General features: G+C 33.6%; 1 protein-coding gene across 2 annotated transcripts in view; it reads right to left on the bottom strand.

Annotated features, from left to right (window-relative positions):
* The window catches only part of LOC141461702 (uncharacterized), a 32,604-nt gene that overhangs the window by 11,467 nt on the left and 3,117 nt on the right, over window positions 1-18,020 (bottom strand). Inside the window, exons 1-2 of one of the 2 annotated variants that reach the window (XM_074142946.1) lie at window positions 513-1,656; window positions 267-434 (exon numbers count right to left, since the gene is read on the bottom strand). In XM_074142946.1, coding sequence (XP_073999047.1) covers window positions 267-320 — 54 coding nt within the window. In that variant the 5' untranslated portion in view covers window positions 321-434; window positions 513-1,656. Of the gene's footprint in view, window positions 1-266; window positions 435-512; window positions 1,657-18,020 lie in introns of those variants that run through there. The other variant, XM_074142945.1, reaches the window with a different exon arrangement.

The raw sequence follows: 18,020 nt of genomic DNA, 5'->3' as shown, positions 1-18,020 counted from the left end.
AATTTTTTTAAATAAAATTTTCAATATTGAATTAATAATTCGAAGTGATTCTGATTCGCGTTACCATATAACCCGCCAGATTTAAATGTAAATATAAAATAAAGAAATATTTTTATATTTACATTTGAATTTGGCGGGTTATATGGTAACAGCGAATCAGAATCACTTCGATATTAGGCCACACCTCCGTGGGCTATTGTAAAGATTTACCCTATTTTTTATTAATTAATTTTTTATTTAGGTGAACGTAAAATATATATACTAACAACTAATGGTCTCGAGTTGAGAAAGTTTTCCGTTGGTACGTAGCCCAAATGCATTCTTGGACGATTCTGGATACGATTCAATTCGTTCAATAGTACAGACAGTCTGACCTTTGAATGGGCCCCTATTGGGCTTATCTCAGTAGTCTTCCACACGCATGGACGGCATCCCTAAAATGGCAAAAATATTAAAGTTTATTCCACCAGAAAATAACCAAATTTTTGAATACAATGTATTTTTGGACTTACCTGATTACGTATTTAATTTTTCTGGTTGTGTGAATTTTTTTTTGTTCAGGCATTTTCCAGGATAAAGAAATTGGAACAATGATTAATGATTGATTTATAGGATATTTTTGGGATTTTACTTAGTGCTGCCCATAAATACTGGTAAGTAAAAAATTCAGGAGCTAGAATGTTTCCGTTTTCTCGCACTGTTCTGGACTTCAGTGCCAATCATACGATTTGTGTGTGAGAATTGAGGTTAAATTTGCACTTGTGACTGTGTTTAGTCCAGCTCCAGCCATCTTTCATGGACTGGTTTAAATTTAACAATATATAGTACTTTATGCCAGCACTAATTTTTCAAAAATGTTGAGGATATTTTAGGTTTCAAAAATTCAAAAATCAAATTCTATAATTAAAACTACTGAAAAAATAATTAATTAAAAAAATAGCAAAGCTCTAAAATAGCTTTATTTAAACTAGCGTTGTAGCGTTATTTTGGATTAGTAGAGAGCTTAAGCAGATAAGTTTAAGTTAAAAACAGCTAATCTTAATTTTCGTTTTTTTTTTTTTCAGTTTTGGCTGACCCCTTTTAAAAAATGGCGTCTTTTTAAAAAAAGGAATCAGTGAGAAATAAAAAATTAGTGTCCATTTATTTTTATAATCATAGTATTTTTGATACTTTCTCCAAAAAGTTGGACGCGCAGTGACCTTGGTTAAAAATCAGAGGTTTTTAGGTTACTAGTAAAATAACCTCAAAGAAGAGTAACAGAACTTGTAACCTTCCTTATAAGAAATAACCCGTTTTCTAGGTAGAGGCAAATTTTTTGTTCCTCACGGATCATCAGGAAAGACTCGAGATGGATTTTAAAATAGGTCTGGAGCCAAGGAAGAAGATATGAGGTGTATAATTAGTAAATTTGCTAGAGGGAAGGTCCATGCGCTTAGATAAGACTAGCATCATGCAATAATGTACCCGTCAATGTTGAATGGGTTACACATCAACTTAGTTAGTTTAGCACTGATAGACTACATGTTTCTACCAAATACAAAGTATCTGAAGTTATATTTGCACGGATGGCTGCCAGTTGAACAGGTTAGTTGATTGACTAGAATGACACAATATAAACATATACCATAACTACCAAATCTAGCCGAAAAACTATCCCTGTTAAGTTTGAGCGAGTGACAACAAAGTTAAAGGATTTTTACAAGTTAGAATAACTCTTGGGTTAAGCAAATTTATGCCATACTGTTGTACCCATAAATCTAGCCAAAACTCTATCTTGTTACAAATGAACAGGAGACGAATCAGTTGGTGTCAGCCATGCAAAACGGGTGCTAGTTAAGCTGACGAGTTAGTACATTGTTGAGGGTGTGTTTGCAGTAAGAATGTAAAGAAAAGGATGCAATGGTCAATCCTTTAAAAGTTTTCCTTAGATGTTGGACGCGACAGTCAAAGTAACTTAATAATGGAGTCAGTAAACATGGTAAGGTTATTCTATCCCATAAGAGTATTGTTACCAGAAGGCAGTAATCAAGAGAGCTACAAATTCTCCATCGTTATGATCAAGTTAAATTAGTGGCAGATGAGTTTACAGGTGGCAGGTGGGTTGAAGAGTTATGAGTGGAACTGAACCAGTAATTTCTTGTGAAACCAGTTCTTTCATGTCTGTTATCCGTAGTTTTAAGCACCTTCTAGCTTGTAATAATTCATTAAACCTGGGCTGTTAATAGTACTTTGAAAAACGCCCTTTATTTTGCATTTCATTCTTTCCAAAATCCGATTTGTGATCCGTTTTTTAAGAAGAACTTATCTGTAAACCTATGCTTTAACCTGTAACCCGTTCTTTCAAACTTCTGACTAGTAACCCGTTTTTAATGACACCATCTCCTTCCTCCATTCTTTTATGACCACCTTGAGGTGTCCGTTTTTTGAAGAACACTCAGGCTGTAACTGTACATGGTGAGTATACCATGGCTCGTAATCTGTTCTGCCTAGGACTCCCTATCTGGCCAGCCATTCTTTGTACAAGTCTTCTAACTTGCTTTTTGAAGTAACCCTTTCTTGTGATCCGTTTTTTCATCTTAACCCGTTTTCATCTTAACAGTCTGTAACCCGTTCTTTCAAGTATGTAAGGGAGATAAAAACCACAGGCTCAGGTACCTAGTCGTTCCTTCCCCGCAATAATAATAACTTGTTCTCTGAAGAGATACCTAGGGTTAAACCGCTCTTTAAAGAACACCCTAGGCTGTTACCAGTCTTTTGAAGAATACTCTGACCTGTAACACATTCTTCCGAGGCTCCTCTCCAATTAACCGTTCTTTGAAATTATTTATAAATTATTTCTTAAGATACACTGGAGCCCTTTACCAGCAATAGTAAAAATACTCTTTTGAAGAACCTCTAGTTCAAGGACACCTTTACTCTTTTTTAACGAACAGAACTTTCAGAGGGATTTTTATTGTTTATAATTGAAGCTATTCTTGAGGTTAGGTTTTTACGAGATAATGCAGTGCATGCAATTTAAATTTGGAGAGCTATCATGCAAAAACTAAAAGAAAGCATTAGGCAAGAAAAAGTATTTTAAAAGAGGGGATATTCGAAAAGAAGGGAGTTGACTTAAGGGCTAGCTGTGTTTAGATGCGGTAAGAGTAGTGCCTATAGGTAGTGCCTCCAGGCAGACGTCCAGACGTGGTCGACGAGTAGGATGAATGGTAGCTCCCAGGGTAGTCGCTGGAACGTGAGCTACGTTCAGTCGAATAGGAGTAGGAGCCTGGACCGCCGCTTCTGGATCTGGACACAGTTTCCGAACTGGAAGCGTAAGATCTGGACGGCAGGCTGCTGCCAGTCCTGCGTTGTTCCTCGCTGCTAGAATACGCATATGAGTACTGTTCTTCGGCACGTCTTGGACGATCAATCGTATCCGTTACGACATAATGTCTTGGGCTCTAGAAACAAGTCGTTTCATCACAAATACTGGCGAAAATATTCAGCTCAGCAAAATACTAACTTCAACCTTTAAAAAAAAAATCCAAAGCACTTACCACACTGTAATTACATCATGTGTCAATAAGGGAACTGGAAAAAAGTTCAAGACTTACCATAGTATCTCATCCATAATTCCATAACGTCCACGTGAATGGACTGGTCTAGAGTTCCGGCGACTTCAGACCCAACGGAACTAAATGCCCACGAAAAGGACGATGTGCTATTAGCAGATCCTTTGTTAGTAAATATTAAGTGACCAGTATTAACGGAATATGTGGTTTCGAGCTACAAACTAAGATCAAATTGGCCGCCTTTGGTCTCCACGCGAGGTAGGTCTAAGGAACAGACTAAATGCTAAGGCAAGCTTTCTTTACAATTTCTAAAATAGTTGTACTAAATGACTATTTTGGACTAAGTGATAAGAGTAATTTGTCCAAGTGACCTTTCATTATAGTTTGAAGGTGCTCTTATTATGGCAAAATTTTAGGTCTTCTGTAAGCTTTTAAAGATTTAGTGCCTGCATCTGACTAAATTTTGTGCACCCTTACTGTGGGATAAGTGCTCATATTCCTTCTAAATGCTAGAGCTTTGCGCTACTTTACTATTTTTTTTTATTTAAAGCGCGTCAACATCTGAGATTATTGAGGCCCATAGGTTTTTTCAGGGCACTCCGGCCAGCGTTCTCTCGCTACAGACAACACTGTTGTGTGGACAGTGAGCTGTAAGAAGTTTCTAGGAAGAGAAAATCTAAGAGCCAGCAGCTAGATTCAAACCCGTAATCTCCGCGTTGGAAACCAGTATTCGCTAACCACTCAGCTTATCCCTTCCCTTAGTATTGATAATAAATCTTCCCACCGGTTAAGTGATAAGAATATGTAAATAGTATTAGTACTAAGTGTTATACAGCGAACTAAATACTATTTGCCGTTTAGTAGGACCAAATTACTAAGTACCAAATTTAGGATTTACTTGCCCAACTAATTCAGCGTCACGAGACTAATAGAATCTCCTCAATCACGTTGTAATCCCTTTAACCACCTGAAGGGGCAATCCATTCCCAAATCCAAATTTATCACAGACTTACCTTCTGATTATTCAAACTCTATAGTGTTAAAAGGCTGCCTTGAAGAATTCACCTCGAAGTATACACATTACCTGATCCCATTCATGCTGGCCTCCTCAGTGTTAATTTCTGTGCATATTTATTCTTGCGATAAATACATACATATATATATGAGGTCAGCAAATCACGCAGCCAGGGTAGTTTTTCATATTTTGGAATTTATTTATTTAAGGTTGATTTTTGCTTCTTAAAATGTATATGTTTTTTTTTGTTGTTTGAGTCACAAATAATGTAGCTGCATGCTTTTCTATAGAGTATATTAAAGTTTCAGGAAGGTTACATTTTATAGAGATTATTATTATGTTCACCATTTTTTTTTGTTTTTTATGTATATTTTTTAACCAGCCGTTGTTTTTGCTTATAAAAGCGTGCCCTTCAGCCTATTATTTTGCATGCAATTAAAGGCGAATTAGTATATGTACTTAATAAAAGATGAAAATGTATATAGCAGCTTATTCAGGTTTACAGGAACTTTTCAGGTCGCTCTTATTAAAAGATGGACTTGTAAAAGAAAGCTGTTTAGACCCTCGTCAGTTAAAGAACCTATAAGGTTTGGCTTAGTATCCTGGCCCTTGTCAATTTCACCATTTTTGACATGTGCACTAACACCGTACATTCTATTGACTTTGCAATTTTTAGTAGGTTTTTTTTTTTTTTTTAAATCTAATTCCCAAATGTTATGGCATGGATGTAGGGCTTATCTTGATTGATTTTTGTAAGGTTTTATATTTGGTTTAGGTTATTTCCATCGCTTGTCATCTCTATTTTTTGAGGCCAACGACGCCCGGAGCTTTTTTTTTTAGTGCACTGCCGATCTCTGGACAGTATTATCTCATTACAAACAACAATGTCCATCATCAGACGATGAGCTGTAAGAAGCTCCTAGAAAGAGAAAAACTAAGGGCCAGCAAGCTGGATTCGAACCCGGGATATCCACGTTGGAATTCAGTTTATGCTAACCACTCAGCCCTTCCATTAATTATTGTTCTTTTATTTGTTCATAATTCAAAGATACTGATTTCGAACTTATGTTTGAGTGTATACAGCACAACCATTTGGTAACAATGATTTCCATTTTAAAATTACAATTTGTTTACAATCTAACAGTAGACTAAATGTAAAAATGGTGGGAATTGTAGTTAAAAGGTTTTGGATTTATGTCTTAAATTTATGATTGGGTTACTCGCTGGCAGCTATCAAGGTGATCCTAACTTCTCCCTTCCTTGAACTTGTAAGGCAATCAAAAATAATAATATAAAAAGAGCATGAAACTTCCACGAACAGCCCAAAAAAAAGTCCACAAAAAAAGACGTTTCAAGAAAAGTCCAAAATCTATTTTTTATAAATAGCACTTTTGTTCAATCAATTTTCTTCAAAATTGCAATAATTTTTATATTTCTTGATATTACATAGGTGGTAAAATATTAAATTGTTCTGAAGAAACATTACATGAAAGCTTAGACTAATAGACTTTCCAGAACACCTGAAAATCAGTGTTCCTGAAATAAAAATGACTAAGAAAAGTGATAAGGCTTTATGTATATCCGTAACACACAAAGTTTACTAAAAATCTAAGGGTTCCATGTTCGAGGAATTCTCGAAAAAGTGCTTTAGAAAAATGTGTGTCTGTTCAGAGTATCTTAGAGAATGAATTTTCTGTAAAATATTATTTACGAATGTTGGACACGACCGCAACGCTAGAAAGTAAAAAAAAGCATTTGTTATTTCATAAATTAACGACCATCATAGGCATCACTCTACGAGCTGATCGGTTCTCGCTAGCAGAAAATAACCAGGAATTCATGAAAAGACTATCGGGAAGAAATTCGTTTTCTCATAGTTTCAGCAAAATCCATTGACCTATAAGCTTATGTAAGAAAAGTTTAATCCTTAAGACATTAGCTGCAAGATAATCCGAATACTTATTAACTTTAATCTGTCGTTTGACAGCAGTTTGCTTACCACAATTTGTAATTTTGGTAAGTGAAAGGGACAAGAAATGGTAAGTTCTGTGGGCCAGAGGAGAGGTAAACGCGATGAACTACAATATTTTACACAAGTCTGTCTCGCAAGGCTATTTTGGTAATGACTTTAAAAAGTGGTTGTAAGGCGAGAAATAAGTTATGTCGTCGCTTCACTGCTCACAATATGTGATCAAAGTGGTTGTGTTATGAAAAAAAAAAATAAAATCAAACTTCAAATACATGTATTTAAAAATGTTTGGAATTTATTACATCAAATATAGTTTTGAAATTATTATTTTTTTAAGCAAAAAACAAACAAAACAAGCTGCTTGAGTTAAAATTCTGTGTCTAAGTAGAACATGATTTTGGTTAATTACTTAGGGTGAAAAAAAACATCTGTGGGAATATTTATGCCTTAATCTTCAAACTAACTTAGTACTGTTAACCATTGATTCCCCCAATTAGCTTAACTTTCACATGATGCTTGCATCCTATTATGGATGATGTGGTAGCTTAATAAAGGCTCTATTAAAACACAGATTGTTCAGTTCTGGTTCAAAACATTTGGAGAGGGTGATATGAGCGTTGAAAGTAAGCTTAGTTCCAGGGCGTCCAAAACCCTTAGATTCAACACTTTTGATGCTAGCTGTAGAAATGGATATTTAAAGTACCAGCACCAGAACACTTTCAAGTGAATCAGGTAATGTTCGACTCAATCAAAAACAGTTAAGCATTCTACCTAGAAGCTTTCCATTTCCATCTACTTAGGACCCAAAAAGTCCCGTGCAGGCTACAAAAAAACAAAAACTTACTTCAAGAAATCCATTAATTTTCATCATCAAATGAATGATTACTTGGATTGAAAATTCGGTTTTATTTTGTACAATCCGAATAAACAAAAAACAGAACAATGGATTTCAACAAAAGCCAACCGGAGAAGCAATATTTCCAGATTGAACTGAAAAAATACCTCTCTTTGGTTACATGGAAAATGGAATAGACCTTGAAAGTAGATATCATAAGGCCGCGCGAATCATGTAAAACATGATAAAAGATTTGAATTTCGAACTTTTCACTCACTGAGTAATTACTACACTCCAAATTGGCTCTTAGTAAGGGTGGGAAATTGTTGGCTTTCAGATGGGTTCCAAGTTATAAGCATCATTTTTTAAATCGTAATATCTTAATAGATAAATAAACCAGCCATTTTTTAAAAGTAAAAATGAAAAAAACGCACAGACTTTTCTTACACCCAAATAAAATAGACATAAATTTATAGTTCAATTTTTTTTTTAAATTTTCATGAAATAAATATTTTTAAATTTCAGAGAAATTTTCCTGGATAAGACTTTTGTGTTTTCCAAGATCAATGTATAAAGGCCAGAGAAACTTTTATTGTAAAAAATGTACATTGTAAAAAAAACAAATCTCCCTAACTCTTCTTTGATCTTAAATTTGATAGTTCTTTTGTAGTTTCCTCAGAATGAGAAAAACCCATTTTAAACAATCTGAGCTCACACAATCTTCCCTTACTGAAACATTTTTAGTCTAAATTTCTCTAAATGTAGAACTTTTTCTTAAAATTTAGCTCATTTCAATGTAGCATAGGTTCGCCAACATAAAGCAACACTTGCTTGGAAATCTCGCGACATACTAGCTCTACTATGGTACCCCCACAAAAAAAAAAGATCATTGGAAAAAAAGTTTTGAACAGAAGTATTAATATATATATATTATTCGAGATATTCTGCACTGCGACCTTTAGTAGGCTGTACCCAAAATTTTAAAGAGATCCGTCAGAATGTTTAGCTCTGAAATTGCAGAAAATTATAGTAACCCATCAGTAGAGTGGCACGTCAAAGCTAATTTTGGCGTCTTGGGAACAAATTCTACTGTTAACATTTAAATTGTAAAGGTGTTTGTTACATGAAGTTTACTGAAGCAGTAAAAGGAATGTTTTATCACCACTCTCGACTCCCCATTAGAAGACCGTTAAAATTATCAAGTAACCTCAAATCTTATATTTCTTAAAATAACACTTTTGCGCGATGGTAATTTGATCCCTGCCTCCCAAAAAATAACATTAAAAGAAGGTAAATTATTGTTACTGGAGTGTACAAATCTTTATTTCAGTGAAGGGTCTATACATTTTTTTGTTTATCCCACGGTGTAATTCTTGCGGAAAGCAAGAATTAAATAAGTAATAACTAAAATTGGTAACTTCTGATCAAACTCCGTGGATATTTAAGAAATCTGTAGTGCAAGCCAGTGGCTCACTCAATTTTTTTAGTTAATCCATACAATTTTTTAAACTGTTTGTTGTCAATGTTTTTGTTTATCCATGGTTCTTAAATAAATAGAACTTGTTCCTTAACTTGACTAAATGTATTCTTTAATAATAGAATTACCTTTTCTCGTCTCAACTTAAAAAACTATACTACTTCAGCGTTATAATATGGATTCAACGTACAATTAATTATAAGATATTCGACCTCGTAGTATTAATGTATTGATTTAGGCAGAACTTTTAAAATCTTCAAATTGAGAAAAGGACCTAAAAAGTTTTAGTCTGATCAAATTTTCCATCGATAGAAGGAGTAATAAGCACAGATCTTTGGACGACGGTGTAACTAAGGAGGAAAAAATATAGAAGTTCTACCTGTTTCACTTGAATGCAGTAAAGAGCCAACAGCATCCACGCGGACTGCTGAATAGACAGGTACAACTGAGGTGTCAGTATACAACGCCTTTTCAGTACCAATCAAACCCAACACCTGCAACATACCGACTACACGTTTTTTGTTGTGGTCACACTAGTTCCAGATCTAACGAAGCTAAAGTTTTCAACGGTCATTTACAGGACCACCTTTAAGTGCTCAGAATTGTATTAAAGTAATACTCCTGATCCCAGGATGTACGGTATCTTTTCAAATTATCAATGTCGGGAAATGAATTGTGTCAGCAAAATAATTCGTACAAATTTCTTTTAAAATAATTAAAGTACACACAGCAAATAAAGGCGTGAAAGTGCATGTCTTACATACATAGAGAATATGTCACTAGTTCAAGGTATAATCTGCACACTCTAGGCTCACCAAACACCACTGCCACTTTCACCATGACATCAGAAAGAAGAGCCACAATAGATGTAGTGTCTCTTTCTGGCCACTCCAACCCTTCACGCATTAATTTTGCGCTTTGATAAAAATGAGAGGTGCCCTTTTTTATTTGTTATTTATTTTTATTTTTTGGAAGGCTTAACTACCTAACAATCAGAGGAAATAAAATACGGATTCACTGCAATATTCTGTCAATTTTTGGTCGCTTTAAAAAGTTTTATTCACCATAATACTTTCTAGAAAGAAAAAACTATGCATAAAATCATTAGTGGATAATTTTCGGTCAATTAAAGATGTAGAGATTTAAAAGACAAGAGATAACCATGATCTGGTAAGGTTCATTAAGGGAGGAAGGTTAATAAAGCGGGACACTTGGATAGGGTGCTGCTTGCCGGGCAACAAGGCGTTCAAAGAATGAAAGGAAGATCGATTTTAGATTCGATGATATAGTGAATTCTAATTCTAATATAGTGCAAGTTCTAGAAAGATGGAAGTCAGGTTTAGGCTAGCCCAAGGCAGTGCTGAATGGGCGAGTAGGATAAGATCGAATTCTAGAGCCAAATTTTAATATAATTTTAAAGAAAACACCTACGATGGGTCTTATCCGGGAAAAATTTCTTTTTTTTTTTTAAGCGTAGTCTCCCTTGGAAAGCTAGCCTACGACTACATATTCTGCTAGCTACTAAATCCTGAAGGTCTTAAATGGTCTGCAATCTATCAAAGAGTATTCTTCTGTGAGGTCTTGCAGAGCTTGGCGGATTCCTGTCAGCCGAATAATAGTTACAACGGGTACCATACACTGTAAATGGTTCGGGTATCTGGCTAGGCCTAGATACGGTTGGTACTTTATCCCAAGGTACTGAACGTCTCTAAACAGATAAATATGTACAAAAAATAAAAATAAATAACTCAAAATATATTCACCCATTATTCAAGCAAAATTAGCAAAATCCTAAACCTGGGAAGGGGGTGAGAAACATTTTTTTCAATGTTCTATCACAAACTGTGAATATGGTCTCACTCCTCGGTCTCAAAACATCTGACCATTTACTATTAATGTAAAGCTATATGATCTCATTTTCTAAATCTCTATAAACAAACTAACACTTAGAATACCTAATCATTTTCTAATATTGGTTAATACCAGTAGAAATAAGTTGTTGGCCAGATTAATGTAATTCAGTCAAATCTCGCTACTGATATTTCTGGATGTAGCTAAGTTAAAGTGACGGCACAAATGCCCTAATTAACACCCACCGTAACGAAGTGTTTGCCTGGTTACTATGAATTATTATTATAATATACCGCATGCCATATTATTAAACAGATTATTATTGCCAATTAAAATAAGTAGGATCATGTTCATTGTATTGACTTGCGAACATCTTATGTAACAATACTCCCCCTCTTCAATGAAAAAATTCTAATAATGAAGTGCAAATCATTTAAATCTAGTGAATAGAACCGATTGCTAGAAATAGACAAGAAAACTAGTCCAATCTTACACAACGTAGTCTACATTGACGTATTGCGAAATTCTGTTACGTACATTTTGGGCATCATGCCCATATTTGTCTTTCTAGATGTGGCCATTCATGAAAGATCTATCTTTTATAAAATTTGATCTTCATAAATTCATCTTCACAATGATGGCTGCCCTGAACGTTTCATTCTTTTTAGAAACAATATCACGATATTAAAGGTTTTGAAAAGCTAACAGCGCGTAATACGCTGGTCTTCCATATAATTGAATTCATTTATTTTTGAAGTTACGCATGATATGTATGGAGGCACTCTGCATTTGGGACTACAAAGTCTAAATATTCATATAATAAGACTATGGTGAAGTCAAAGCGAGTATGTCTAAGAAAAATTCATTCTCCCTCACCTTTTTTAAAAGAAAACACTGATTTTATTATGTTTTTATTATACTTTTTAATTATGTCCAACTACAAATAAGTTTATTGTGTTCTGCCGAAGAACCTGCGTTCTAAGCATATCAGATAGGATATTCTACTTAGTGCGTCTATAACTTTGTGTATACTCTTTACATACGTTTATGTCAACTGTTATTTTTATTTTTTTTACATTTTTTCAGAGAAAAAAATCAGTTTAGTTAGGGTTTTGGTATAGTTGGCCGTGAGAGACCCTGGTGTCTCAAAGTAGCATTTTATTAAAGTATACTAAACAATATAACAGCAAACTAAGAATTTATTAAAAATTATTTTTTCTGACATTGAGAGCTGAAGTAAGAGAAAGTTATGTGATTTTCACAACAGATTTTTGTTTTAAATAGTTACTTTATTTATGAAGAAGTTTGGAGTAACGCGCAGTGACTGCTATCTATTAATAGAAGCGTTAACCGAGTTGCCCTCGGATATTTGCCAATTTGGCATGCAAGTCTATCATACTTGAGATCCACGTTCGGAATATTTCTTGAACAATAATAATAATAATAATAATAATAATTGAAAAAACGTTTTTACAAGAAAAATATTCAGCATTTTATGAAATAGAGTTCTCCTGCATTAAAAGAGAACGGAGACATTTACTTATCTTTACTTGAATTTGATTAGCGTAAATAATAACACCCCCAGTGCAACAACGTAACGTGTGTATTGTCTCCTTAGCCGACAATCACATATTGGACCCTAACTCTGTGTCCTTAACTGGGCCAAAGAGAGGTTCAAGGTACCTCCTTTTAATAGTAAGATACAATTCACCATGATTCCGCCATTCTTAACATCGCGGTCAAAACCAATTTAAGATTTGTAGATTTTAAGATATTTTTTTTAAAATATTATCCAGAAAGAAGTATAAATTAATTATACAGAAGTGGCCAATTCCAATAATTACAAATTACAAAATATATTTTGTTTGAAAATTGAATTCTTCGTGTTAAAAAATATTGCGCCACCCAGAAGAAGTAAACTACGAGTATTACACCAAAATAAGGTGTTCTAATCATTGGGTTTTATCACCCATGACTTATTCAAGGTAAATGTTTATCGGCACATCAACGAAATCTTAATATCTAGTTTTGCTACCATTGTTTGACAATCTTGCTGGTGCAATCTTAAAGCTAGATCTCATTTTAAAATGTTCTCACCTTTATACAACAAGAACAGATAGAAAATTTGCTTTGGCCACCTGGTTCTCACCATTTTGTAAACAATATAATATCTGCTAAAAAGATTTCCTCCCCTTAATCAGCAAACCACTTAGAGCGTTATCTTCAGCAAGCCTCGGATAATATACTTTAAAAGACATTGATCATTCATTAGAGACACACTGAACGTAAAGAGAATGTTTTGTTTGAACTTCTTTTATTGTTGTTGTCATCTCTACTCTCCATATTGAAAGTTATTTTTTTTAATTGGGTTAATTTTAAAAGTAAACTGTTTAAGTAAAACTGTGAAATCTTTCTGTGTCAGGGCAAAGTTTTGGCACACAGTTTAGTTTTTGTTAAAATGTTTCAATCTGCCGACAAATGTCCCTGACTTGATTTTTACATCTGGACAGACATTCTACTACATTCTGGTACACCATTAAAATACCTATTTTTAATATATGTTCACAATTTAGCAACATACAGATATCTAAGGTAACTCTATAGATACCAGTTTTCTGGTATGAAAACTGGCAAAAATTGTGCTTAAATTTTGATTTAGTTTAGGAATTATAGGAAAACAGAAAGATTTTACCAGGATATTTCATTTTAGGGCACTTCTGGTGAAGGGAGTTGGTTACGCTACGGTCTAAAACACCATTTAAGTGGAATGAATGGCTTTATTAATTATATAATGTTAATAAGTTCTAAAATGTGCCATAGTACAAATTATCGTAAACTCATTTCTTCACCAAGAATTACGGATCAAGTTAATCATCTACCCTCTGATTTTGATTTGTTCAACACCAAATGATCGAAATGAAACGTTTTTTAAATAAATGATTTTACAATGATTAGTTACTAAGGAAAATTACATTCCAATTTATTGTGCAATCATTAAAATTTATTAATTAAGTAAAGTACTTTAGTTTAACTTCATCATTCAATTTATTATATTCCTCAAAAAGTCTAAAATCAATTTTTTTTATTTTTACTATTGTTGTATTATTAATATATTTTATTTCTATGACAATATAATTATGTATATTCTATAAATTATATTATATGTTACTTATAAATTACTTTAAATTATATTTCATTGTAACTGGGTGATTGCCCGTATTGTAAATAAATAAATAAAGATTACATTAATAGCTAGTATTGCGCTGATGATGCCAGCAGTCTTTGCGCCAAAAAAAAATAAGTAGCAGAAATTCTTGGTTTAAAGAAAAGCATGACTGAAAGTGCGAATTTTATAAAAAAAAAAAAAAGGTTTTTCTGGTTTCCGTAAAATTGTTTTGATTACCCTGAGTTGGAAAACTAGCAAATTTGCAAGTGGGTGTATGTGCGAACAAAAAACTTTTAATTTAATATTTCATTTTGTTGCTACTTTAATGTAAAAATAACCTGTAGACAGCCACTTTCTAGCTCAATGCCAGACACGTTATAGGCAGCCCCAAAAAATTCTTTGTACATTACGTGATCTATTTTACAAATCCACATTGCCAGTAGCCTGATAGTTAAGTTTGTAGCCAATCAGCTTTAAAACGTGGTCAACTTAGTATAATGGGCTGTACAAATAAGATGGAAATTGTACAAGAAGAAAATTGAAATACTTTTAATGGAAATGAGTCGTTACCGTTCCATGTACACACAGCCCATCTATTACCATCTCATCATACTACCATTTAGTCCAGCTCATTTCCTTCAGTGCCAGTGATTCAACAAATAGGGGGTCACACGTGCTGTTCAAAAACACTAAGGAATAATATCAGCATGGAATCCAACAGCTTGTTGAAGGATGGGTAATTAATATTTATAACTTGTTATTTCAAAGTGGTTTTTTTTGTCACTTATTCTATTATTTTTCCAACTTGGAATTTATCTATTTCCTACACGTAAAATGTTATGGAGTTGTTCGAATTGTGTAATTAGTGAAGCCAGTTACAGGAGAGATTAAAATCACCGCTTAAATAATGTTTCAAATAAACGTAATAGTCTTATATGTCTGTACTGTTTACTGGACTTTTACAAAAAACAATTATTTTTCAAGAAAATCGCTAAAAACAGTATTAAGCTTTTTCTTTAAAGTGGTATTTTAAGCTAATTTATTCAATTTTTTTTGGAATTTTGCTTATTTATTTAATTCCAATTATTATTATTTAGGTGATGAGATCATACATTGCACTGAAATGGCATCTAAGAGAGAAGTCTGCCTCTCTTTTAATAGTACCCTGGTATTAACATTCACGGGATAAATGTTTTTATTGTAATAAAAATTATAGATCCGAATATTTGCAATTAATAGACCAATTTTAAAGGAAATTATTCAACTGTTTCTGTGGGGGGAAAAAAAATAAAATTTGAACTTTTTTCGATTTTCCGTTTTTTATTTATTTTTGACTACAGACAACGGAAAAAAGACAATTTTTCGAATTCGTTTAATACCATCATAGACAATTTTACTAGCCATACTAAATAACGGAACAATCTTTGATTTGACAATTTCTCGATCAGTGTAAAGGACTAAGAGTTAGTTGATTGATTTATTTTTTTTAAAAATATGCTTTATAAATTGAAATTCACTTTTATAAACCATTATTATACTATTATCTTAGGTTTCTCTCGCAATACTAGGCACAAAAGGAATCCACTAAAATAGATAGACAAGAAAGAACATGCTGATCTGTCTAGCCATAAATTGGTATATTTTAGCTGCGGTGCACTGCCAAGCACCCTTTCACGCATGCCGTGTCCAACATCATAGCATTGCAGAAAGAAACCACAACATAATGAGTATATATGGCTTTGAGAAAGCTCATAATTAACTGTATCATTTTTCTGACCAGGAAAAAGAAGCTACGAATTGGAATCGAACTAGGGATAACCCACTTACTGGTTAGAACTCATAATATATACAAATGGCCCTAAAGGAAGTGCCCAAGCAGGTTATGTTAATATGTTGAAATATAAGCGTGCGATCAGACCTAAACTTTTATTCTCTTGTAAAATATCTTTAATGATAGACGAGGAACAGAGAACTACAGGCAGTTTTACAGTAAGTATCCTGGCACCAGGTTTTTTTTTTTCTTAGACCTAATGTTCATACTCTTCTCGCCTTAGCCTCTCAACAGGCTATTATTTCTACACTTGTAATTCCAGTAATCTAGTTGACGATCTCTGCCGCTATTCAGTCTACTAATATTTTAATTAAGGCACGTCAAGATCAGCGTCACTAACGCCCGGAGCCCTTTTTGTTTCTTGCATTACCAGCCTCTGTCCTCTCGTTACAGTCAGCTTTTACCATTACCGGAATGTGAGAAGCTATAAGAAGCTTCAATAAAAACATAAAATCTAAGGGTTGGCAGTTGCGATTCGAACTCGGGATCTCCACATAGTAATTTTTGTGCTAGCCACTAACCTAATCCCTTCCCTGATTATTTTAGGTATTACTATAAACAAAAACACATCAAGAGTGTCAAATAATTGAAAAAAAATCCAAAAAAAAAGTACTAGTGAAAGGTCTAAGTCCTGAATTTCCTTTCCTAGTCTTTAAAAATAATTCTAGTTAGAAAGTTTTCACGGATTCTGATTTTCACCTTAATCTTTAGCTTAAGTTACCATTTTTTCTTAAGAAATTCTAATTGCTGTAAAATCCTCATTAAAAAAAAAAAAATCAAACCCTTAAAAGTGGACTTCACACATTTAAAAATGTTTTTTTTCAAGTGTAAATTTTTATTGTTTACTATCTATCTTCACCAGTTTCTTAATCGCTCCTGTTTATGCAATTTCGGCTTTGGGAATGATCTACGAGGTGAAAAATAAAATAAAAAAATGGCCAAATTGAATCTCAGGAATTTGGGTAAACAAAAACATAAGCTTAGATCGGGTTAGAGATAAACCCATTCTTTAGGGAATTTGAGACGATGAAGTGATGCAGCGATTAAGACGGTGGTACTACGAGGATATCAACTCTTCTTCAGCTGGTTGCTGAAGTACCAGATATCATGCGAACTATATTACACTCAGCGTGTACCCTGATTTGGCTAGAAAAATATCCATCTTTGGTTACATCGCAAATAATAAAATAAAAAAAAATCCTCCTGAAAGAAAACAACAGACGGTCGCACACGTCGGCTTAAACGAGCTAGTAATAAAGTATTGGAAACTTCTCCACAGACCCACTTTACAAAACAGACCTGGCACTCTCTGATAACAAGCTTTTCTTCTCTGTGGAGTACGTTCCACCTCTAACGGAATGTTCGTGGAATTTTGCCTGCACTGATTGTTGGTGCTGTAAGAAGGTAATTTGATTGACTCACACATGGAGTTATCAAGTTATGGCTGATATTTCCAGCAGCAAGCTTAATAAGTGAGGAAACGAACTGTTTTGGAATTGCAAGTGTGGAGAAGCGGAGATAGTTCTTATAAAATAATAATAAAATCATGTATAGATATTACAGGTAAGTAGTTCATAGTATTCACTTAGGGTACCTTAGAGGCTTGCCATAACCTTCTTCCCCTTTTGAGAAACCTACAAAAGATCAATTTTCCTGGACGGAATGTTTTAAAATAAAAGTGGTTGAACTATTAAATAGATACAATCACGTAAGTTTGAATAAGTTTCTGTAAAAGGATTTTGACTTCTAAGTTACGGTTACACGTATGTATGTATATAGAGCATGTGGTAGGCAGCAAGTTTTGTACAAAATTCAGTCATGACTGATCAAGACAAAAGAATTAAGAACTTGTCCCATCACTAAAATTTACTCATCACTAATGTGTTGAAATAATAAAGTTGTGCTTTGAGATATCTTTTATTTTTTGAGATATTTTGTTCAAACACTTCACACGCAATGTGAAAAAATGATGATCTATTTTAGTGCAAAAATCCACTCACATTGTGAGTCCTCACTGTTCTGTTGAAGGGTCAACGTAATATTTGTACACACATATAAAATACAAAGTAAACATTCCTAGTTTTGCAACGTTTCTCATGTTTTTACTAATTCGAAAAAAATTAAGAACTAAATTTTCTAATGCTGTTTTTCATTGTTGACGTTGATGTTATTCAATAAGTGATAATGCGTAAACAAATAAGTAAAGTTTTACCATATTGATAACTTTTTTTGATTTAATTGGGAAAATAAAGTTTGCGCTCGTGTTTGGGAAACGCATTAACTTCAAAAAAAATAAAATAAAAAAACCTTAACAAAAACATCATG

Source organism: Rhodnius prolixus, unplaced genomic scaffold (assembly GCF_049639745.1).
Source record: "Rhodnius prolixus isolate KJV_2025 unplaced genomic scaffold, Rpr scaffold_12, whole genome shotgun sequence".
Classification (NCBI taxonomy): domain Eukaryota; kingdom Metazoa; phylum Arthropoda; class Insecta; order Hemiptera; family Reduviidae; genus Rhodnius; species Rhodnius prolixus.
Note: the sequence above shows the minus strand (reverse complement) of the source record. Positions and strands in the feature narration are given on the sequence as shown.